Source organism: Cricetulus griseus, chromosome 2 (genome assembly GCF_003668045.3).
Source record: "Cricetulus griseus strain 17A/GY chromosome 2, alternate assembly CriGri-PICRH-1.0, whole genome shotgun sequence".
NCBI lineage: Eukaryota > Metazoa > Chordata > Mammalia > Rodentia > Cricetidae > Cricetulus > Cricetulus griseus.
The window spans coordinates 413798483-413823729 of NC_048595.1; the positions used below are offsets into that span (position 1 = coordinate 413798483).

At 45.4% G+C, this 25247-nt stretch overlaps 1 protein-coding gene across 1 annotated transcript; it reads left to right on the plus strand.

Moving 5' to 3' along the window:
* The first annotated feature begins 921 nt into the window (after positions 1–921).
* Positions 922–24249, plus strand: Kiaa2012 (KIAA2012 ortholog). The gene is made up of 6 exons (XM_035440968.1): positions 922–1471; positions 2930–3196; positions 15417–15576; positions 18034–18189; positions 22811–22953; positions 24002–24249. Exons 1-6 carry the CDS (start codon positions 1388–1390, stop codon positions 24206–24208), a joined length of 1017 nt encoding a protein of 338 aa, XP_035296859.1. The 5' UTR covers positions 922–1387; the 3' UTR covers positions 24209–24249.
* The last annotated feature ends 998 nt before the right edge of the window (positions 24250–25247 follow it).

Genomic DNA, 25247 nt, shown 5'->3' on the forward strand with positions numbered 1-25247 from the left:
CACCAACACTGGCTATTTTATGTTGCTTCATTTTGTTTACAGCTTCCCAGGTGCTGAAGTGTTACCTCACTGTTGATTTAACTAAACTCACCTTTGAACCTCCACATTCACGATCTTAATGCCTTCAGATAAACTCAATCTCATTTCACAACATGAGGTCTGAGCCCGCCTTGGGGGGTGGGGCGTTGTGGTGGAGCCCTGGGAACGCTCCACAGGAAGGGAACTGATGGGTAGGTAGGCCCACAAGTTGTTGCACCTCTGAATACCAACCAGCAGGGGGCACCTCCACAAGCAGTTTGTTTTCCCTGGCCAAAACTGGTTCCCAACCAGCAACAGAGCCCTCTGACTTCCTAGCCCCCTCCAGCTTGTTTTGTGCTGTGTCAACATCAAAGAGAAACAAGTGGTAAGTTCCTAAGAGGGTGCCAAGTGATATGCAAGACAGTCACATCACAGCTTGCAGGATATTTAACATCTAGGCCCAAGAGTGGTGTAGTATGGTCCTGGTGTGTGTGTGTGTGTGTGTGTGTGTGTGTGTGTGTGTGTGTGTGTGTGTGTGTGTGTAACAACTAAAATGTTCCCCATTGAGAACCAGGAATGCAAAGGAAGCCAGAACTTCCCGGTATCTTCCAGTCACTCATGCAAAGCAGCCATTAGTAAAATGAGGCCTCCTGTCTAGTTCAGAGGATCCTGGGGCACAGCCAAGGGACACATCACAGATGGCTTACGGTGACCTAGAGGACTCCCTGAGTCTGTTAATAGTTGACAGTGACAGCCTCACTTGTCAGGGGAAAGGGAAGACACTTGTTAAAAACAAGATGAACACACATCAGAAAAAAAAAAAAAAAAAAAAAAAAAAAACCACCCCAACATGGCTTCCCACCCCATCTCCTTACCCCCAGGGCTTGGTATGTGAGTCTGGTCCCTTCAATGTCCAGTGGACAGCTCCCGCCCCCCACCCCAGCCATTGAATTAGCAGTGCCTCTGCTTGGGTTAAAGGACTTCATTTCCCTATACTGCCATAGCAACCAGGAAACAACCTCCATTCACAATGAGAAGGATGGTGACTTGGCCCAGATTTGCAGATTCACGCGGCCTGTAGCAGAGCAACCAGGTCTCAGGGACAACAAGGGCTCCGAGAGTACACAGAGAGTACACAGCCTGCTGTCTGAGGAGCCATACAGTTTGGTTCTTCTCTCCACAAAGACGAACTCTGTCTAAACTGTGTGGCTGGATGTTACTGTGTTTCTGTAAGAGGGGAAACATATTTCATTAAAGGTCCAATGTTCATGGTCTCCTTTGGTATGCTCTTGAACTTCGGAAACTGAGGTGTGACCAGTTTTAAGCCTTCAAAACCGAGATGAACCGCCCTTGAGAGGGAGTAGTCAGCATGCTCACCCTCTCTCTCCTGAGCCGGGGACACGGGAAGTTGGTCCAGAACGGACAGAAGTTGGAAGTCTATTTTGAACCAGAGGTGAGTCCGAGAGCTTGAGGTAGAGGGGGCACATTTTGAGCATGGGGAGGAATGTTCTGTCTTTCTAAGCTGTGTTTTGGTGAGAGTTGGAGCTAAAATAGTGGTCACTAGTAGATCTTCCCTCTTTTGCTTGACCCCCATAATTGCCTTCCTGGCTTGTACTCACTGCCTACTGCCTTTGCTTGAGTCTGAAGGAGAATCTAGATTGTCTGGAGCGTAAACATTTAGTTCAAGATCAGAATCGCCACCTTGTCTGTAGGCGAAATTTGGAGAACCTACTGCTGTTGGCTTTTAGGAGCTGTGCTCAGTGGTTGAAATACTGTATTTGTGCCTTTTGATGGCTTTTTTGAACTTTGTGGAATTCAACCCACAGGATTCATATTTAATGGAGGCCAAAACAAATCTCATTTTAGAAGATTTTAAAGAGGTGGCAAAAAGCCCCTTGTTGTGCTGGAGTTTTTATTTCTGAGGACTGCCAGGAACAATAAACACATTGGGGGGTCTTTGTAAATTCCTGGGTCAAACAGAGATCTCCATCGTCGTGGTAGTTTGCCATGATACTTGACCTTCACTGGGTTAAAAGATGAATAAAGCTTCAAAGAACTTCAGTGGTCAATGGCATACATAAATACATAGCTCCCTTATAGGCTCCTATATACAGCCAAATTAGGCAATGTTCCACAGGCTGGAATGTATAGATAGCCTCTCTGTGCATAGCTGAAACAGTAGTGGGTTGGAATAGTTTCTCATATTTAAACTGGTCACTACTCCAAGTCTAATTGCCAAGTCATTTGCTGTCCTTGATTATCCTGACTACTTGCTTGCATACCAGGAGATATAACTCTCCTGTAGCCTACATTGGGCTCTGCCAAAAGCCTTCTGAAGGTTGTGTGGAATAAAATGGATTTGGGTACCAGGTTCTACTAACTTTTGTTATTGTGTTGGGCGTCTCTCTCTCTCTCTCTCTCTCTCTCTCTCTCTCTCTCTCTCTCTCTCTCTCTCTCTCTGTGTGTGTGTGTGTGTGTGTGTGTGTGTGTGTGTGTGCTTTAAGATTTCTTTTTATTAGCCAGGCATTGGTGGCGCACGCCTTTAATCCCAGCACTCAGGAGGCACAGGCAGGCGGATCTCTGTGAGTTCGAGGCCAGCCTGGTCTCCAGAGCGAGTGCCAGGATAGGCTCCAAAGCTGCACAGAGAAATCCTGTCTCGAAAAACCAAAGGAAAAAAAAGATTTCTTTTTTATTATTTTTAATTAAATGTAGGTATGGATAGGACTGTAGCCCATAAAGTGAAAGGCAAAAATTGATGCCCACACGCTGTCCTCTGACCTCTATCCATGCCAAGGCACATGTGCACACATAAATAATACAGTTTAGAAAGCCAAAAACTTTGCACAGACAGTATTTGCTGCAGAAGGGTCTTCCACAGTGTCTCAATCAAGGCATTTTCCTTTCCTTAAAGGACTATTTGAACTGGAAGTCCCCAGAAGACTATGTCCTGGTCAGCAAACCCCAGGATAGGAACAGTGGTAGCCATCACTCCTGGAGTCTCTTTCTTCCTAAGACCTTCAGCACAAGAAAGGGGGCGCTGATCCTGTACTCAGAGGGGCTAGCTGTGTCAGCATGGACACCCAAAGAGAGGAAAAGAGGTCACAGGAAGAAGCCAGACCTTGAACTACACACGCTTCAAGACCTCAAAGAAGCCATCTTGGCATATGGAAGGAGACAGGTGGGTTTGGGAAGGTGCTGGTGGTGTGTGCATAAACGCAGTTGCAGCTTTGAATGTAACTTCTTGGTAAGGGAGGGAAGGCACGAAACTCAGACCCCAGGTTTGTCATCTTGCCCCATATGCCAAGAACTCCTATCATGAGGCTCGCAGATCGTATATGGGGAAAACGTCAAAAGTGAGAAGGATTTACCCAGACTGCAATCAGAACCCACAAAACCCTGCCTCATAGCTACAAACATCATCATTCGACCTCTGGTGTTCCTAGCTTGTGGAAATGAAAGCTTCCAATATTTACCTTGAGCCTTTTGGCATCAGCAGAAGTCAACTACTTTTTCCATTCTGCATTTACTATTAAGAGGAATCTCTGTTGTCCTCTGACTCTATCTCATGTGTTGAGACGCACACATGTCCCTTGAGACAGTCTGTGACGATGTGTGGCTCTGAAACTCTGGATTGGAGATGGTGGGTTACTCCCTAGTTTCAAAGTCTCTCAGCTCTAATAAAACTTTAGCTTTTGACACAAGGCCCTTCACACACTGGCTCTCTCTTCCATGTCTGGTCCTATGTCCCACTTCTTCATCCACCAGCTCAATGATGGACCCCTCAAAACCCCTCCTAATGCAGACTAGCTCACACCAACAACCCCTTTCTCAACGAAACTTTTATGCATGCCTCTAGATAACTCTTACACATCCTTCAAAACACAACGTGATCCCTCACAGTCCTCTTCCACTTCCCTGAGAGAAGTGCACCCTGGCTTCCTCCTTTGCAAACACCTCCATCTCATTGTGCATTGGAAGTTAATCTCTTAGAGCATCCAATGGGAAACGTCTCCTCTAGGGCAAGCACTGTGTGAACTGGTTGTGCAAGCTTTCAGTGTTTCTTAGCTTGTCTCCCACTTTGATTATGAGGTACCTTAATCACATGTCCTAATGCAGGCAGACCCTCCAAAAGGAAAGCCTCTCCTGTCCCCTCCAAAGTAGACAGATGTAATGGCCTTGACCAAACACCCCACTGCCCTTTACCATAAAATCATAAATTCTTGAATGAAAGGGAAATATTTGTTAAATGTTTACTGTTACTTCAAGCTATTGTTTAATTTGATCCTCCCAATGCCCCTGTGAGACGAAGTACTTCTCAGAAAACTTCCTTGTCTCCATGTACCCATCTTTTAAAGAGGCGGGGTGGGGGATGGGGGGTTTCACTGTGTAGCTCAGGCTGGCCACCAATTCTTGATCTTCCTGCTTCAGCTCCCTACCGGCTCTTTCTCAGATAAGGAAACTGAAGCTCTAAGGGGTTGTGTGACTTCCTGAGGTCAGTGAGTAACACAGCCAGGACTCAAACCTGGGTCTGCTGACCTCTGCATAGCTAGCATGGATATCCTACTGTCTATGAACTTGAAGGAATCCAGAGGTCATTGTGCTGGGCCCATTGTTCTCCACACCCTTCTCTTGCTCTGCTCTGATCATATGCTTGAACACAGGTTCTGTATTATCCCAGAAACATCTGCGCTAACCAGCTCTTTGCCGATAGGGTACATTGGGAGAAGAGTGGGAGGGAGAAGAATTGAAAAGCCAGAAGAGTTCTGCCCCAGTTGACAAACTCCTGCAGTACCTCTGTAGTCCAGCTTCCAGCAGACAGGCCCACACCAGTCCCAGGCCCTTGTAGGTAACCCTCGACCTTGCCCTTCTCTTTGTCCTTCTAGAATAGGATGGAATCCAACTCCTGAGATTTCGGATCTCAGTGTTGTCTCAATATCTGTTTGAGTTCTGCACACTCCAATCACCTGTGTAAAAAATGTCCTAAATTAAGTTCTTTCTGTGTTTAACATTTGTTTGTTTGTTTGTTTGTGAGGGTATGCATGCCATGGTTTGAGTGTAGAGGTCATAGAATAAATTCCTAACGCCGTGTAAGCTCCAGGGATCAAATTCAGGTCATCAAAGGTTGCCAGGCTTGGTGGCAAGCACCTCTTTCTACCCACTGAGCCATCTTTCCAGACCCCTTCTGTATTTAAATATTTACCGTAGTTAACACCCACTTCCAAAGGCTATGGGGAAATAGTGTCAATCATCCTAACTGAAAAGTCACATGACCTTTCTAAGGGACATTTTGGTGGAAGCCTAAAAAGGGTTGGTCCCCTGTGACTCAGTTTATTGCCAGTGGTGGTGGTGGCTCACACTTCTAATCCCAGCACTCAGGAGGCAGAAGCAGGCTGTTCTCTGCGAGTTTGAGACCAGCCTGGTCTCCAGTAAGTTCCAGGACCGCCAGGGCTATGCGGAGAAACCCTGTCTTGAAAAATAAAACAAAATAAGTTTAAAATACTAATGTGGAAATGTCCTTGAGTGTTTGCTGTGATCCTGAGTCTGCTTTAGGTGGCGTGGAACCGAGAATGGTGCTGGACACACAGCGCAGTGGTTGACCCCTCTCAGCAAACTGTGTCATAGACTGAACCCACAGTTAGCCACATTATCTTCCACTGGGTCACTTTGTCTTTGTCTAAATAATAGTTTAAAAGACTACACTCAAAGTTAAAGAGCCCAGATGTGGAGGCAAACAGGGCTGAAGAGTGAGCGTAAGGTAGTAACACTTGCCAAATGTACTGACTGGGCCAAGAATTAGAACCAAATAGCCAAGACCCCACACAGATCTAGAAAGAGTATAGGAGATAGAATTCTATGTTTAAATGCACAGCGCCTCCATTTGTGAGCCACATGTAGTGACATCGGTGGGTCCACCCGGCAGGTTTCCTGATGATCCCATTGCTTAAAGGTCACTGTCAAGTCAAAAGACTGGACTTCAGAGTTCTCAGGCCTTTATGGGCTTTCTTTTGGTTTTTGTTTTGTTTTAAACCAAGGGGAAAGTTAAAACACTCCTGACAACTTTCATGCATTCAGCGTCTCCCAGATAGTCATAATTTGGGCCCGTTTTTAAACGGAAAATCACGGCTATGATCTTGAAGCACAATTGAATTCTAAAGAGTTTCTAAAATTGTCAGATAGATTAGTTTTCAAATTGTTTCCTTATTTCCCGCTCTTACACTTTCAAAATTTTGTGAATCTATTGGCACTTTTAAAATGTCTCCTTTAGCTTTGTTCTCCAGTCTAGCTGGCCCCAAAGCTTCCAGACGATGCTCCCGTCTCACCATAGGAATGCTGGGATTACAGATACAAGCCATGGTATCCAGGTCTTTTATATGGGTTTCAGGGATCAAACTCAGGTCCTCAGGCTTGTACAGCTAACACCTTTACCTGCTGAGCCATCTCCCTGGCTCTGGAGAATGCTTATAAGTAATGACTAATACCAACAACTGCTACACCTGCTATCATTCTAATTGTGTTTTAGCCTTATTTAATTCTCACAAGTTTATAAGGCTTATACTATTTTTCCATGGTGTTTAAGCATATGCACATTTTACCCTTTTTATGTGTAGGACATGCTGGCATTAAATACATGCACATTATTTTACAACCATCTCTTTCCACACTTAAAAAAATTACAAAAATGGGGCTCAGGGAGTCAGCTTCGAAGACACTGGGTCTCCCCCATTCATCTGGGATAAGAACCAACCAACCAGCATCCAGGACAATGCCTAACACACAGCAGATAACGGACAGATAGTGGCTGAGTGAGCATATTCATTGCCAGTGTTGTCATGGGGAGCCAGAACCTCCACCAACAGGAGGGCACAGCTAATTTATGTCTCAATGACACTTGATACAGGCAATCTTTGAGACAAGCTGCAGTATAACTAATATGCTGTGGAACAGCTAAAGAGGGGGAGTTTTGTAACTGTTGTATTATTATTTAATTATTATTGTATATATTTATGGTGCACAGTGTGATGCTTCAATACACATATAAAATGTTGTGATTAGCCAGAGGTTTCAGACAGGGATTAAAGGTGGCTCACACCTTTAGTCTCAGCACTCGGGAGGCAGAGACAAGTGGATCTTTGTGAGTTTGAGGCCAGCCTGGTCTACAGAGCAAGTGCTAGGACTAGCTCCAAAGCTACAGGGAAATGCTGTCTTGAAAAAGCAAAACAAACAAAAAAAACTGAATGTTCCAACCAGGAGAGTTAGCATCCCATGTAACATTCAAACATCCTGCAGTTACCATTTCATCTAGCTTCCCTTAAACGTTGTCCTAAATCTTTTTTTTATATAATTTTTCAATTATTTTATTAGTAAAGGAGTTTTCCCAGCATGTGTATCTGTGTATCACTTGCATGCAGAACCCTCAAGGCCAGAAGAAGGAATCAGATCTCCCGAAACTGTTACAAATAGTTGTGAGCTGCCACAAGAGTGCTGGGAACTGATCTGAGATCTTCTGGAAGAGAAGCCAATGCTCTTAACCACTGAGCTATATCTCTAGTCCCTGTCTTTTTTATTGTTTGTTTGTTTGTTTGTTTTTCAAGACAGTGTTTCTCTATACTTTTGGAGCCTATCGTGGAACTCACCCTGTAGACCAGGCCGGACTCAAACTCACAGAGATCTGCCTGTCTCTGTCTCCAGAGTGCTGAGATTAAAGGTGTGTGCCACCACTGCCACCCCGCTCTAGACCCTGTCTTAAACCTCTTATTAAACCAGTACAGTGTCCGGCTTCTGTAGTCCCACATACCCAGTTGACTGAGGCACGAGAATCTTTTAAACCCAGAAGTTCAAGACTAACCTGGGCAGCATAGTAACAATATGCACACATTAATTTTTGACTAACACACAATGACTATGCAGATTTATGAGGTGTGGTGTGGCAATGTCTGCTTACACATATGTGTGCAAATAGGATAGCTGGCATTTGACCTGACTTAGCATCACCTTCTGTTTGGGGAGTTTGAGGTTCTCCCTCCTAGTTATTGAAGAAATAGGTAGTTGCTTCTTGTGAGCCACAGCCACCGCACTGTGCTGTAGAACACCAGAACTTTCTCTTTCTGTATCCTTCCTACGTCCTCCCCCACACACTTCTGTGTCTAATCTCACTATTCTACATTCTGGTCTACTTCTTACAGCATTGACAGGTGAGGGGCTCTCTGCAGGTGTCAAGCACGGAAATGAACTGTGAATTAGGTGAGAATGAAAATTCAGTTCAAATTGACTTGGTCACCGATCCAACCTTCTAGAGAAGTCTAATGCCAGGCAGTGTATTACCAGCATATTTAAACTTAGTATAATTTAGGGGGAAAAAAGTTTCCTGTTGTAATACAATTCCCAGGGCACAAGGAGCATAATTACATCGAAACTCAACTCAGGGGACATGTCATTTCTTCCAAGAAGATAGGTTCCAGAGATAGGCTACCTGTACTAGCTTAAGGGCCTCAGGAAGGATCTGGTCTGGTCTTAAAGATATCTAGAGGTCATTTGGGCTATTAGCCACCTCTGGTCCTGGTTGTGAGAGCTTGGGTGAGCCCCTGGCTATACAGATAAAGTAAGGGTCATTTGGGTTATTAGGTATCTCCTGTCCTGGTTGTAGGAGCTTGATATGGCCTAGCCCAACAGATAACACAGCTCCCCAGGCTATTAACCACCTCCAACCCTAGCTTTCTGAATGAAGAACCGGTTCTACATCCATTCCTTTGAGAGGACAATCCAGTGTGATTAACATTCCTGGTTTTCCTGGAGATCTGTGGGTGCAAGGACCTTCGTGCAGGCTCCCAACACACATAGGAGAAAGATGCCCATTCATCTGCTGATGGGCACCAAGAACAATTCTACATCTTAGTCATTGATACCCAAATAAACATTGGAGTACAGGTATATGACTTTAGTTTCTTCAAGCACTGCGGAGTAGTGAGTTGGATTATGTAGTGGGTCTGTTTTCAGTGTTTGCGTGGACCGCCACTTTTTTCTCCTTAGTGGCTATACTGATTTACACTCCCGTCAACAGAGATAACACTTTCCTTTGCTCCTTATCTCACCAGTATTTGTTATGCGGTCACTTTTGTCCTTTTTTTAAAAACCAGATCGTGTATCTGTTCCCAAACTCACCGAGTAGCTGAAAATGATCTTGAACTTCTGACCCTCTGGCTCCTAGCTCTAGGGGGCTAGGCTCACAGATAAACACACTATGTCTGGCTTGTGCAGCTGGACATAGAACCTCAGGCCTCAACATATTAGCAAACACTCTAATAATGAAGCTACATCCCCAGTCCCTACGTTTTTGTCTTTTTAAAAATTACGTGTATTATTTTGTGTTTGTGTGTATAAGTAGTTCAGAAGACAGCTTTTGGGAGTGGGATTGCTTCTCCTACCATGTAGGTCCCAAGAATTGAACCCAGCTCATCAAGTTTAGCAAGGAACACTTTTATCCCATGAACTTTCTCCCTGACCTTCTTTTTTCTTTGTAATCATAGCTTTTCTAATTGGGGTGAGGTGATCTCTCGTTGACGCTTTGATTTGCATGTCTCTGCTGCTAATGGCATTAAACATTTTTCTCCTAAGTCTCTAGGCCATTTGAATTTGTTTTGAGAAGTGTCTGCATAAATTGCTCTTCCCACTGCCCACCCCCACCCCCACCCCCACTCCCTAAGACAGAATTTCTCTTGGTAGCTTTGGCTATCCTGGCACTCACTCTGTAGGCTGGCCTTGAACTCAGAGATCCTCCTGCCTCTGCCTCCAGAGTACCAAGATCACTACCACCCAGCTAAATTGCCCATTTTTAAACTGGATTCTTATTAACTTGTTTGAGTTCCTTCTGTATTCTGGAGACCAAACCTTTGTCAGAAGAAATACTTTATAATGTAAACACTCCATTTTGCAGGCTTTTTCACTCTGTTGATGTGCTGTGCCAGAGTGTGTGACTTTGGAGTAATCTCATTTGCCTAATTGTGCCTTTGTTGTCTGTGCTTTTGGCATCTTCCCACCCTGACTGCCTCTGACTGGGAAAGGGACTTCGTGAAGAAAGAAGAATTTAAATGGAATCTTGTGGTTAAAGTAAGTAAAGACCCAGGCATAGGTGAGCCAGAGCCCAGAGCGAGCAGAGAGAAGCAGGGGAATCAGCCAGGCATGGACTCTTGGCTGCAAATCTATCTGGAGAATCTGGTGAAGGCTGAATTGTGAAGGGCTTTGCCTGCCAGTCCTGGCATTTCTAGACATCTCTCTTCACCCCCCTGTGGACTTCTACACACAGAACCTGGGCCACTCTCTGCAGGATGATAGCAGCTGGTAGGCCTGGACATTCTGACCTTCCTGGTGCCCTGCCACCCTGAGCAGGGATGCAAGCCCTAAGTACAGCCTCCTTCTATCCTGGGATAAGCAGACAGGACTGCAGATGCAAGGCTAGCCACAGGGGCCCTGGAGTCCCCTTCACCCCTCTGTCTTCATAGCCTAGTAGACATGGAAAAGGCAGCCTGTCAGAGCAAGCCTCTCATTAAAGGTGGAGTGGCTAACAGGCTGCTCTGCGCATACTAATTACTTGTCTCCAAAGAAGCCAGCAGAGAGTTGACTGGCAAAGCCAGGGCAGGCTGAGCATTCTGAACCCACCGCAGCCAGCCTCCTGCTGTCATGTTTATTTCCCTCTTCCAGAAACTCCCTCCCAGGCTCCCTTCTGTCTCCCTTTCTGTTTTCAAGTAACCTCTGAGTGGGTGTTCCGTGTAAGATGCTCTTGGGAAAAGACATGGAAGAGAAGAGGGTAGATGGATTCAATAAAGCTAGTTCAATCCTAACTTTTCCTCTTTATAAACATAATCTAAGCATATTGCTAGGAATTTGATTTTATATAAAAAAGAATGATGTGTATTCTTGTGCCCAGCAGCCTAATATTGCTACTTCTAGCATTTTAATGTTTGCCTTTCTGTTTTCCACCATCATTGTACATTAGTAAAATGCACTTTTAAGAGGTTGTAATTACTGTGACTCACACCTCTGGATTTTGCCTTGTTTCCACCCACGTTATACACACCTCAGCCAGTCTCCTCAGTGATCCTGGTCTTCCCCAATGCCTCTGTTCATCCAATGAGGTGGCTTTGTTAACTAACTTCACATGTGTCACTCAAGAAGCTACCAAGAGAAACTAAATAAGAGCTTAAAAAACTGGAGTTGGCAGAAAAAACATACCTGAGTGTGGCCACACGCATATATACATGCACACACACACAGGCACACACACCAACCCAGGGTGTCTTTTCCTAATCTCTGGAGCCTGTTAATATGTTACATTATAAGGCAAAGAGGAGGGGTTGAAGCTGCAGATGGAATTGGGCCGCTAATTGGATGGAGTTTAGTTTGCTTTGGTTCCATTTGCTAAGGATTGAAACCAGGGTCTTGTACATGTTCGTCGAGTCTCTACCACTGAGTTACATCCCTGGCCCTTGTATCTTGTTTGTTTTGTTTTTGTTTTGCCTCGAGACAGGGTCTCATCATAAGTTCAGGCTGCTCTTAAATTCACAATCTTCCTGCCCCTACCTTCTGTACACTGGGATTGCAGTACTATACCTATACTTAGCTTGTTAGTCTTTTTTTTTTTTTTTTTTTTTTTTTTTTGGTTTTTCGAGACAGGGTTTCTCTGTGTAGCTTTGGAGCCTATCCTGGCACTCACTCTGTAGACCAGGCTGGCCTCGAACTCACAGAGATCCTCCTGCCTCTGCCTCCCGAGTGCTGGGATTAAAGGCATGCACCACCAACGCCCGGTGCTAGTTTTAAAATGGGAAATGATTTTGGATTTTTTTTTTTTTTTTTTGTGGGCCTGATGTAGTTATGAGGATTTTTTCCCCCCTGAGACAGGGTTTCTCTGTATAGCCTTGGCTGGCCTGGAACTGGAACTTATTCTGTAGACCAGGCTGGCCTTGAACTCAGAGGCCAACCTGTCTCTGCCTCCCGAGTATTGGGATTAAAGGTGTGTGCCACCACTGCCTGACCAGGTAGGATTTTTTAAATATAAGGATTCAGAAGGGAGAACCAGAGAGACCACAGCATGAGAAGGACCCTATCCAAAGTTGCTGGCTCGGAGGAGGAGCCCACAAGCCAAGCAATACAGGACTCTTTAGAAGCTGGCAAAGGCTTCAGGGAAAAACAGTTTTTTGCTGGGCTCTCCAACAGAAACCACAGACCTGGCCATACCTTGGTGTTATTGGTTCATTGAGACCCATCCCAAGCTTCTAACTGCTAGAAATGTAAGATAATACATTTGTATTAGCTAAGTTACTATGTGTGAGTTGTTAGAGCAGCCATTGGAAACTAATACAGTGGCCAAGATCAGCTTTCAAAGCTAAACCAGACAGTATGCAAGTGGTCCGAACTCCAAAACAAGGCCTTCCCTGACTTATCTTGGCAACTCCTTGCACCTTAAGCAAGCAGCCCAGCTCCCACTGAAGTTATTAGAAATACTCGCTAACAAGGCAGCAGGGGTGGGGGGGTGGGATCTTGTCCAGACTCACTGTCAGTCATCAGTGCTGTGTTAACAGAGGCCATAGCATCTCAGAAGAGGCTGAGACGTGGACATTCAGGCATCAGTCACCTGAAGCAAAGAGATTCCAAACCACTTGAAGAGGTCCCCTGTCTAGTTGCACCCACGAATCCAGACATCGCACCTTGGCTCAAAGCAAAAAGAAAGTCACCTGTCGACATATCTATCCCTTCTTTGAGGAAGATAAGATTTCCAGAAGCTCTCAAGAGCTTCCTGTTCCATCTCTCTGTCCAGGACTGGGCTGTGTAGTCACTTCAAAATACAAAGGATTCTAGGAAAGGGGTTAACAAAAAAAAAATCAAAACGAATTGGGAGTCTGTTAATAAACAGCAGTTAATAAGAAATATTTCACAATTTTCCAGAGTTCCCACACCCTGGACAAGGCAAAGAAAGAAAGGCTAATATTATTGACTACCTACTAGAAAGAAGTCTAGAATACATTATGCATCTCAGCTCATTACTCTTTCCGCTGAGGACACTGAACAAAATTAGTTGGGAAGTAATTAATTTGCCTAAGGACACACGCTCAGCAGGAATGGCTCGCAAAGCTGCTTTGCAGTCTCCTTCAGTGTGCTCTCCTCATTCCCACTCAGAGCTAGGAGAACTGAGACGTGTTCCCACGTGCAAGGCAGGCAGGAAGGAGACCAGAAGGACTGAGAGGAAGCAAACTCTCACCTTGCCAGAACCAGGCTTAGGAAGGTACAACTCCCATGACTTTATTTACAGTACCTGAAAGTCCTGAAAGAGGACTGGCAGAACCTGCTTGGTGGACGCAGAAAACAAAGCTGTCCTTTGACTAACGTGTGTGTGTGTGTGTGTGTGTGTGTGTGTGTGTGTGTGTGTGTGTATTTGTGTGTGTATTTGTGTGTGTATTTGTGTGTGTATTTGTGTGTGTGCTCAGGGAAATAAATAGATGATAGATAGATAGATAGATAGATAGATAGATAGATAGATAGATAGATGTGTGTATGTATATATCCACATATGTGTGTGTATACACTCACACACACACATTCCTGAAACAGCCTGGTAGTATAGGCCTGAAATCCCACTTTACTCAGGAGCCTAAAGCAGTAAGATCCCAAGTTCAAAGCCTTCCTGGGAAACTTAATGAAGTCCCAATCCTAAAAGGAGAGATAAGGGGAAACTAGGGATATTGGTTTGTAGTAGAGCACTTGCCTAGCATGTAGGAGGCACTAGGTTCAATCTACAGTATGGACCATGTTCAGCCCTAAAAGACAGGAAGTGTGTTCATTTTGTTGATGCGATTATGTAAGTTAGGAGACTGAGAAGTTGCGTGTTCACTTAGTTACTAATTAAGGAATGGCTTTCTAGGACCTGTAAAATCTAAATCTCTTAGGCCATGTGACTTTCCACTCCTAACATGTTGTCCGTGACACTTTGGGGAGGTCCAGAAAGGCCCGGAGACTTGCCATGGTCATAAAGTCCTGAAGCAGAATGAACCTTGAATGCTGACACCCTGACCATTATTCCAGGTGCTGACTGCCGCAGGCTTTCTCTTAAGCTCCTGTCCCATTCTGCAGGGCGTTCTTGTCTCTGGTGTCCATTGTTCAGGCTCAGCATGTTGGTAAGACTAAAGTGAAAGCCTTCGCAGAGGTACACAGGGCCTTGCTACCTGTGTAACTTGGGAGACATCGAGCCTCTGATTTAACCAGCCCTATTACTCTCCAAACTTTGGTCCTTTTGATATGTGAGTTATCACACTTTCTTTCTCAATGTGTTGGCCGTGGAGTCGGGTTTTACTGAATCCTAACAAGCATGAACATGCTGGACTCTAGTCTCATAGCTCTTACTCTCCAGGACATTGGATGAAGCGCCTACTTCAAACCATCTTTTGTTCTTCTGTTATCAAGGTGGTGCATGGAGCTAAGTCCTGCTCCATTGATGAGATCAAATGCCCTTGGGGAGCAGGCGGCTTTGTGCTGATGAGAAATTTGAAGCTCTGAGTTCTGTCTGACTCCACGGGCAGCTGGTTGTGCCTTCCATGCTCTGTCGTGGTTTAAATATAACCAAAGTTCCCATGGGAGAAATTTATTCTCTGTGTAGCCTATCCTGGAACTCACTCTGTAGACCAGGCTGGCCTCGAACTCACAAAAGCCAGCTTGCCTCTGCCTCTAGGGTGCTGGGATGAAAGGCGTATGCCCCACCACCTGGCTATTCAGTGTTTCTGCATCATTTAAACTCTGCCCACCACCTTATAGGATTACAATGAGATAAAGACTATCCTACAAAATAAATCCCTGGTCAAGCGTTGGATGGCTATATGTTCCCCATGTGCCTTGCACAGAGGGGCTGATTTGGGAGGAAAAGTCGTAGAAAATTCTCCCTAGATGAAATGAAATGCAACACCACCAAATATTTTCAAAATGCAGGCTCCCTGTGAACATGAACAGGCTTTGTCTGTCTGTCTGTCTCCACATGAAAAGCGTTGAGTGCTGAGACCACAGTACACACTGTTTCCACTGTGTCTGGGCTGTTTTGAAGGGACTGACATGATTTCCAGAGCTGAAGTGATTCTTCTGATGCTTTGTTCTTTCCTAAAGCTCTATACCAAGATGGTATCTGGCATTTGTCCTTTCTCCTTCCCCTTTGACTGCACATCTTCAGGGGCCTTTCAGGGCTTTGCCTTCTGGGCTCTTGGGTTGTGTTTATTAGGCAAGGCATCTGTTAAAGGTGCCCTCTTGCACCTTCTGGGAGTCTCTGGATTGCTGGTGAGGATTGGGCTAACCATCCTGCATCAATAGGAGGCTGCATCAATTCAGGGCTCAGTCATTGTGCTATTTCCCAATTGGTGTCCCCACAGAGAGAGCAGGACAGAGCCTGGCAACCTTACCTCTACTTCCGAAGCAAGCCAGAGAGCCAGCGCCAACGGCAGATCCAACCTGGGTATTCGGCCAAGAGATACCTCCGAAGCCTTTTGCGGACATGGCCCCCTGATACAATGTATAGGCTCCGATGTGCAGGTCAGTGGAAAATGGGAGTGAGTGAACCCTGTCTCCCTCCCCCATCAGTCTGATGTAAAGGTGTGTTTTCCATTGATTCCAGAAACATCAGGATATAAGGTCCAATTCTGAACTAAGACAAAGTTCCCATGCTCTGTGGTCCACAAGCCTCTAGCCCAGCTATTGCCTTTTGTCTTTGCTGACATCTGCATCAGGAAGGGTCACCTGAGTATTGGCCCTACTCATACTGTTCAAACTCAGCTCCTCACAGTCCACAGACCAATCCAGAATTTGTTTCCCCACCTACCCCACACTGAGGCCTCAGAGATCTTCCAACTTAAACCCCACTGTTCATAATACAAGACAAAAAGTATTTATTTGTCTAAGGTTAGGCAGCCAGAAGCAGAGCTGGGCCCAGAAAGCAGGTACTTCCTGTACTCATAGCTCCACATTCTTCCCAGCATCCCCAGTTCTGTGTCTGAGGTCATCTCAGGTCCTCTGGCACAATCCCCTCAGGAGAGAGATGATCACCCCTCCGCCTGACAGAAACCCCAAATGCACCCTGTGGACTTAGGAAAGCCTGAATTGGGAATTGGAGTTGCCAAATTCAGCACACTACACCCACACAAACAGTGCAACTCACAATATTTGGGACATATTTCTACTAAAAAGTATTCGTTGTTTATCTGAAACTTAAACTTAATTGGACATCCTGTATTTTATTTGGCAAACCGCTGGGGATGAGAGATGGGTGGTAAGATGTGCCAGACCTCACTCTGTTGCTTGCCGTTCCTTCACTATCAACACACAGGACCAGAAAATTCTGACTTGCTTCTTGTTTTATAAGTTTACCTGGGAAAGGAGAAAAAACAGTTCTCTGCCCCAATAAGTGGTGGCTTGAAACAAAATGAGAGGCATGGGCTTGCCTGGCAATTGATTTTACTTTCAAGGTAGTGCCATGGTTACAGGCCGTTCTATTTACTTACCACTTGGGAGAAAGAGCTCCTCAACCAAAAAGTGTTGTCACTGGATGGGGCCAAGGCAGGGCAGACTACAGTCCCACAGCCCGGGCCCAGTGTTCTCAGGAAGATAACAGCTTTTAAGCAACAACAACAAAAAATCTCAGATCCATCCATGGCATCATCTAGATAGCATGTGTGGTCTAAGAAAATGTGCAGGGACTTCATATTTGTGGGCCCCTTGCCATAGCTCCTTGCTAAAGTCTCTCTTTAATGTAGTCCCTCAGGCTGGAAGAGCAATGGTGAGAGGCCAGATCCCAACACCTCCTTTGTCGTTGTCATTCTCTTCCCCTCACTCACCTTGTGATGTTATCGAGGTCTCTAGTCACTTCTGCCTGCCCCTGTGATGAATCAACCCCACCCTTCAAGCCTGTTTCTTTTCTTTTTCATCCTTTCTAAAAGCTTTTTTTTTTTTTTTTTGCTTGCATGCCGGTTTGTTTGTGTGTTTGTTTGTTTTGAGACAAGGTCTTAGCATATATCCCTGGCTGGCCCGGAAATTGATCTCTGGCATCAAACTCATAGGCACCCTCCTGCTTCAGTCTGAGTGTTGGAATTAAAGCCACCATGCCCAGCTTGAAAAGTTGTTTATGTTAGCATACAAGGTAATGGGTTTCATTAGGGCACCTTCATAGACATGTCATTAGAGTGTGTTCTCTTTCCTCCCCCTGCCCCACGCACGGCTCCTCTTCCATCTTCCTTCTCAGTTGGTCCCTCCTCTGCCTTACGACATTGCCTTCTCTGTCTTCCACCTCCCTCAAGATTTTTCCCTGCCCTTTCATGATGCCCATTTTAGTTTCATAACCTACATGCACATACGTGAGTGCACATTTATGTAAACAAACATATACGAAGATTTTAATCTAGACTGCATATCCAAGCTGGAATCTTAATGAGAAGGCTTTTTTAACAATCCCCACATCACACTGATCCTCAGAGCTAGAACTGAGTCCACAGAGACCCCTCTCTCCGATGGCTGAGAAATCCATGCCTAGTTCCTCCGTGTCTACCCTGCGGCCTAGCGGAGGGGGGGCGCTTGGTAAAACTTCAAGAAATACTACAGAATGACTGGATTAGGTTCAGAAGACTGATGATCGTGGGGCAGACAGAAGAAAGCAAGACAAACCCACTATGATCAGATCTCTCTTTCTGAAGCAGAGCAAGCCTCCTAGTCAACACCCAGGAAGCTGCCATAGTTTTGTTTCCCAACAAGGACCTGGTTCTTGGGAATGGTGAAGTAGGACAAAGAGCTCGTGTGGCACAGAACCAAAGCACCCAAGGCACTTGACAGGGAAGCTTCCATGCATTCCATCTGAGTTTTCTAATCCTGCTCGTCTTCTAATTGTCCTCTTTAATGTCTGTTCGAAGCCAACCCCACTGCAAGTGGGGACTGTGTAGTTTTCCGCAGAACTCTAGGTTGGTTTTTATAGTTCACATCTGTGACTCCTGCCCTGCCCCTCAGGACACATCAAGGATTCTGTGCTGCTCCAGGGTAGTCAGCTTGGGGTACCCAGGAATCTCAGGCCACACCAGGATCTTTCAGGTGTTCCCCCAAAATACCATCTCCGGCCTGTCTTCCCTTCATTTTGGATTCAACAGAGACCATCTTATGAACAAGGTACCTGTTCGTTGTTGTTTTCATCTCTCATGTGTATGTGCAGTGTGATGTGAGTGTGTGTGTGCATGTTTGATTGTATGTGAGCACATGTGTGTGGGTGGGTGTGCTCATCCACATGTCTGTAGATACGTGCTGAGGCCTGAGGGTGACGCCAGGATCTGCATTGCTCTTCCACCTTATCCATGAGGCAGGTTTCTCAATCGAACCCAAAGTTCATTGATATGATAGTCTTGCTAACCAGCTTGCCTTGGGGATCCCCTGTCTCTAACCTTTGAAGCTAGAATTCTATTCTAAGCAGGTTGCCACACCCACCCAGCATTTAAGTGAGTTCTGGAAACCTGAACTCTGGTCCTGATGCTTGCATTACTAGCATTTTAACCACTGAGCCATCTCCTTGACCTGTACCTGTTGGTTGCGTGACCAGTTCACAGATATTTGGATTTTTTAAGAACTTAAAAGTTTTGCAGAGTAAGATCTAGGGGTTCTGGTTCCATCGTCTTCATCTGTAACATGAAGGGGTCAGTCTGGAAACTTTGACACATGTGCTATCCAGTAGAGTAGCCATTAATCACATATGTCTAGCGAGTATCTGAGAAACTGAGTTTTTAATTTAATTTTGATGTATTTACATACAAATAGCCATACGTGGCTCAAGGCAACTGTACTGAACTGAGCAACATAGATCTGGACTTTAGAGTTCAGATTTCTAAAGAGTGTTCTATTCTAATATTCTTTTGTGTTTGTCAGTTGGTTAGGGTTTTGAGACAGGGTCTCACTGCGTAGCCCAAGCTAACTAAAACTCACAGTCCCCCTGCCTCAGCTTTCTAAATGCTTGGGTCACAGACATATGTCACTAGCTAACATTATTTAATCCTGTGATTTTTGTGACAATGCTTTAACAATATATAAACTTAGGAGCCATGAGTCTGTTTTGCATTGCTCTCCTTTGATGTTTGAGACGGAAGCTCTTTTTTGTTTGTTTGTTTGTTTGTTTTTTAGTTTTTTGAGACAAGGTTTCTCTGTGACTTCAGAGGCTGTCCTGGAACTAGCTCTTGTAGACCAGACTGGTCTCGAACTCACAGAGATCCACCTGCCTCTGCCTCCCGAGTGCTGGGATTAAAGGCGAGCACCACCACCACCCAGCTGAGATGGAAGCTCTTGAGCAAGTCGGTTAACCTCTCTGAGTTTCCATTTGTTCATCTGCGTAATGGGCACACTGAGTACTCAGTACTACACAGAAAATTATCATGATCCATCTTCAACTGATGTTTTTCTTGAGGCGTGTGTCACTGAAAGAGCTGTGAGTTGCCTTTGGTAAGAGAAAGGAAAAGTTGGCTAGGAACAGAGAGCTTGAGAAAAATAAAGGTATTGTCTGAAATTCAGAAGTTCCCAGAAACAATGGCAAGCTCTCTCTTGGGAAAGGGATCATTTCGGGATAAGTAGAGGAGGTGTGGAGTATGGCCGGTCCTCAGAGGCTGGTGCCATCAAGCACTCCAACTACACAATTCCCTTGACCCTAGACTCTGGTGCCACAGAACTCTGGTCAGAACCTGGTCCACAGGTTCTGTTTTGTCTCTATAAAACAAGCTGGTCTGGCAATTGTCTTCCTCATTATCCCTTTATACTTTTGTTTATAGTATAAGTCTCTATGTGCTTTGTTAACATGGGTTGAAATTCCTTAAACCACTAGATTGTAGAACATTGAAGAAATCATGTTTCTGGGCAATCCATGTCCTAGGTAATGTCCCCATGTGGGGACTCTTGCTCTTCTGCCCTTCACTGAGAGGACAGCTATTGCATCAGTGCCTTATGCCATCTCTTCCCAGACCCCCTGTCTCCAGTTGATAGCCTGGGATTTTGATGATCTGGGACCCAATAAAGTAGGCAGTGAATTGTTGTGCTTTCACTGGGAAGGGTGTCAAGGCTTCAGAACTGTGGGGTCAGTGACTTCACTGACACCATTTACCAAGGAGCTGTCATCATCAGGCAGAAAACAGAGAGATAATGGTAATAGCACAAGATTCTAAGCCATATGACCTGTCTGGTCCTCAGTTTCCTCATTTATAAAAGTGAGTGACCACACCATGTATACTTCATAGGACCATATGTGGGAGTTCAAGGGGATAGTGCAGTCCCTGGCACATAGTAAGTGCTCAATAAATGTTAATTACAGACCTCCCTAGATCTTTTCCAACATAATTACTAATTGCGATGCCCAGTTGTCCATGATCACGGGGGCAAAAAAAAAATCCATTTTAAAGAATTATATGACATTCAGAGGCTGAAACTTGGACTCCACTGTTTTCATTAGTTTTTAACTTCATTAATTTTAGCTTCCCTGTGTTTGTCTTTTTTTTTTTCTGAAGAAGTAGGAAAAGCCCTGGCTGTAAGATTCAGATCCCCAACAATGAGCCAAGCTGTGCTACCTACTTCCTTAGTTTGCTCATCTATATAATGGGAGCAATGGTGTCTGCATTACTTCCCCTGTGAGCTTTTGTCAAAGATTGCAGCAGGGCTGTGGAGATGGCTCAGTTAGTAAGAGCACTTGCTGTGTCAGCAAAAGGACCTGAATTCAAATCCCCAGCACCCATCTTGGCCACGAGCACCTGGAACTCCAGAAGTTAGGGGAGGAGGCCAATAAAAACCTAGTGCTTACTGGCCAGTTAGCTAAGATGGTGAACTTTAGGGTCAGTGGTGGAACCTGTTCAAAAACTAAGATGGGGCCGAGGAGATGGCTCAGCGGTTAAGAGCACTGACTGTTCTTCCAGAGGTCCTGAGTTCAATTCCCGGCAACCACATGGTGGCTCACAACCACCTTGAATGAGATCTGGTGCCCTCTGCTGGCCTGCAGGCAGAAGACTGTATGCATAATAAATAAAATCTTTTTTAAAAAAAAGATGAAGAATGATAGAGGCATTACAGTACACACCTTTAATCCCAGGGCTGAGGAGGCAGAGGCAGGAGGATCTATGTGAGTTCAAGGCCAATTTGGTGTACAGAGTGAGTTCCAGGGCATCCAGTGCTGTGTAGAGATATTCTGTCTCAAAAAAAGAAAGGAAGGAAGGAAGGAAGGAAGGAAGGAAGGAAGGAAGGAAGGAAGAGAAGAGTAAAAGACTTTTGGTATTCTCTTTATGCCCAGACAGACAGACAGACACACACACACAGAGTGTATATGTGTAAAATGAAAAGAGAATGGAAAGAAAGAAAAATCATGGTGAAGGAAGAGGTAAAAGCTCTCTGATAATTCTAGCTTGCTAACCTGAGGCACATGATTGGGATAGTCGAAGTCCATGTTTGATGTACAAAGGGATGTAGCTTTGGTCTCCTTTCAACAGTAAAGATGTCAGGTGCTTTTCTTGCAAGCCTGGTTCTATTAAGCATAAACTACTGAGCCAGGTGATGCCATACTAAGAATTGTTGCTCTCACAGAGGTTGAGTCACAGATTCAATCTCACTGTGATATGACCCAAGAGAAGTGACCTGTGTCTACCCTGTTGAGTGAGTACTCATTTAGCTGGAGCTTCACTTCCTCCGCTCTCAGAAGTATATCTGACTGTAGATGAATCTGATCAGGAAGAATGGATCTGCAGTCTGGCTTAGCATCAAAGATCATTCTAGAATTCCTCAAAAGGTCTTTAGCACTATATACTGTGTGGAGTTAAGGTCCTCTTGCAAACATGCCAACGTGACCCTGGGCTATTCATTAAGTTCCCTGAGCCATAAAACCCAGGGAACTTAAACCTGAGCTTCTGCCTTATCCATTAATACTTTCAGCATCACTTTAAACCAGAGCACCCTTCAGGCAGAGGAAGGGGATGGGGAGAGCTGTCCCCCACACCCAGGCTTTTGACTCTAGAGCCAATGACACCAAGGATGAGAATGATAAAGGCAGGTGAGGGTCTGGGGAAAGCTCAGGAGTCCCAGACACCCAGTTCTCCATCTCACTCAGGACATTTGAAGGTTTCCAGTGCCCCTAGTTGAAAGAAAGCAACATATTGTTCCACAGAGCTGTATGCTGGGAGGAGTGGAGGTATTGCTACAGCTTGACTCCTAACAAGGAAGGCTTTCCAGACTCTTTCAGCAATAAATCTACCTTGAGTTAGTGATGAAAAATAGCTGCAGGACCCTTTAAACCATTGGTGAAAGATTTGCTAACTATGCTGCAATCGTCTGTTGATTCGGATCCTCCCAGCAGGCTGCAGACAGGGTGAATCCTGAGTGAGCAGTCCTACCTGGTCTTCCCCAAGCAAACCACCAGGAGATACCCAGGAGCCCCAAGGTCAGGTTTCCAATTTGGCATCCAGTGGCTACAAGTCAAGGCTACAAGTCAGGCCACATAGTCACACCACCACTGCCCAGGATCCCTCGCATGTCACACAGAAGTGGTCACTGTCGTTTTTCCTGACCTGAGACCCAGCCACCTCTAAAAGGAAACAAGGGCAAGAATTGGGATATTGGGATCCCGATTTTGCAAATGAGGAAACAGTATCCAAGAAGCAAAACTCCCACCCTTGTTCTCCAGACACCCAGGGCAGCCCTGTGTCTACCAACTGGCTGCCATTTCCATGGAGGCACTGTGATTTGTCTGAGGTTTCCAGCTGACCCACTGTTACCTCTGCAGACCAACAGGGCCTGGATGAAGGGGAAGCCGGGACTGATGTCTGTGTGGACCAGGGCCCTGCTACCCAGCACCACAGCAGTCAATGGACTTCCCTGACGCCACTCAGGAAGCAGCCATGGCAGGAAGATGAAAGCCGGGCCAAGGTACCCTTTCTGTCAGGGTTCTCTCTGTTCCTCTGACTTCAGAAGAGCGTCTCCCTCCCCTTCACTGTGTCTTGGGACTCCAGAGAACAGAACTTTGACTCTGGATACAGTTTCCTACACTATCAGTAAAGGAACCCTGACATTACCAGATGCTCCTTTCAAAGGGGGTCTTATGCAGGTAAATGCACCTGGGAAATGCTGCTCACATGTCCCCAACCTGGGAAGTCCCAGTATGCATTGGACAGGGAGTGCTTTCAGAGGTCCTGGGGTGAAGGCCAGTTTCACTCTGTCCATCTCCTGGCTCCCCACAGTGCTGAGACGGTGTCCTCCCTGACTCCCCACCCAACCTAGGCCTGTGGCCTTAGACTTGGTCTATGTTTCTTACTAGTTGTAATAGACTAAGAACTTAATCTCTAACCTCCTGAATGAACTCCTCTACAGGATGGAGTTGTGAATTAAAATGTAGAAGAGCTTTCTAAACTCTAAGGCTGTGTGTGTGTGTGTGTGTGTGTGTGTGTGTGTGTGTGTGTGTGTGTGGTATAGGGGTGGGTAGGTGTGAGAGAGATGTGTGGGGTGTGTATGGTGTGTGTATGTGTGCCTGTGGTATGTGGGAGCAGGGGTGTGAGAGAGATGTGTGGGGGGTGTGTTAGCCATTGCTCAGAGAAACAGAGACAGTATCTGTTCCTATCTTGAATGATCTTGTTTGGCTTCACAAGGTCACATGTCAAGGAGTGCAGAGATGGGCAGAAGAGCCACACTACAGAAGGGGAAAAAGATTTTATGATGTAAAGACGATGATTTAAGCACTTTGTCCTGATATTTTTTTTTCTGTAAAGCACTGTGTGTCAGACATAGCTGTGTGTCATTCCCTTTTTGGTCAGTAGTTACATGTTTCATAGTAATAACAGCGTTAGAGAGCACACTGCTATGACAATGTTTGTTTTCCTGCGCTGTAGAGAGATTTTGCCCATGGATCTACAAGGCCTGACTTACAGAGAGCTGCTTAATTCCCTCGTGTTTACAAGGCTGTGTGTCTGTCGTTCCCTAGGACACATTGACAGAGAGCCACCTCGGTGTACACACTTCAGAGGAAAGTCACAATGAAATGACACAGCAAGCCTCCAGGAAGGTCCTTGGGCATGCCCGCATTGGTCACCCTCCTAGTGACAAAACCCTCGTCACGTTCTACAATGGTGCCTTCCCAGGTAGAAAAGCAGATCTCAGTGTCATAAGCTGGAAGTCTATGTTGATCTGAGTGAACCTAATGCAGAGTTTATTGGAGAATACAAGCTTATCAAAGGCCACTTTTGCTACTCACCTTGGAAAAAGCAAGCAGAGGCCAGTTAGTGTGGGAATGAGACTCTGGCCAGCTCCTCTTTGCCTAGTGCTTAAGCACATGAAGAGTTTGACTTGTTCCCCACTTACCACTTATGATCTTAGGCTTGTTTAATTTTGCTGAGGCCTTTTCCCACTCTGTGGAATGAGGATAACACCACTTTGAGACTACCACGTGGATTGCATGGGTTAATACCTGTAAAACATGGTGCACAAGCTCCTCCCTGTCTGTAGTTCTCAATACACTTGTGTTATTATTATTGCTGTTATTCTCACCACCACCTGACTCAGCCAGCAAGATACCAGACAGTGAGACTGATGGTCCCCTGCCTGCCATGGCAGAGCCATTGCCACCTCAGTATCCCACACTTTCCCTGATTTCCTTCTCATCAGCCAAATTAGCATAAAACTTCTATTTTCTATTCATCTATATGCATTTAATTATATATTTTCTATACCCAGAAAGGCACTCAGGTTAGGGGACAGCGGAGTATACTGTGATAATCTGAGCACTCAGGTTAGAGATGGCAGTATATACTGTGATCTGAGCAGCACTCAGGAAATGGGGCACCAGTTTAAGGTCATCCTACATTGCATAGTGAGTTTCAGGCTAGTTAGCCTGGGCTACAGTATGAAAAACTGCCCAAAAGATAAAGCAGAGGGCTATAGAGGTGGCTGGATGGTTAAAAGTGCTTGCCATTCTTCCAGAGGACCCCAGTTCAGTTCCCACCCACACTGGATGATTCACAACAATCTCATCTGCCTGTAACTAGCTCCAAGGGATCTAATACCCTCTGGCCTCTGCAGGCAAGCAGCATGTATCAACACACAACATACATACACAACACACACATACACAATTAAAACACAAGTTTAGTTGGTTGGCTGGTTGGTTTTTCGAGACAAGGTTTCTCTGTATTGCTTTGGAACCTGTACTAGTACTCACTCTGTAGACCAGG

Coding starts and splice junctions, on each gene's coding strand:
- Kiaa2012 (XM_035440968.1), top strand. CDS start 1,388: ATGCTCACCCTCTCTCTCCTGAGCCGGGGACACGGGAAGTTGGTCCAG. Junction 15,577..18,033: donor GTATAGGCTCCGATGTGCAG/GTCAGTGGAAAA, acceptor CCTGCCCCTCAG/GACACATCAAGGATTCTGTG. Junction 22,954..24,001: donor AAGATGAAAGCCGGGCCAAG/GTACCCTTTCTG, acceptor GTCGTTCCCTAG/GACACATTGACAGAGAGCCA.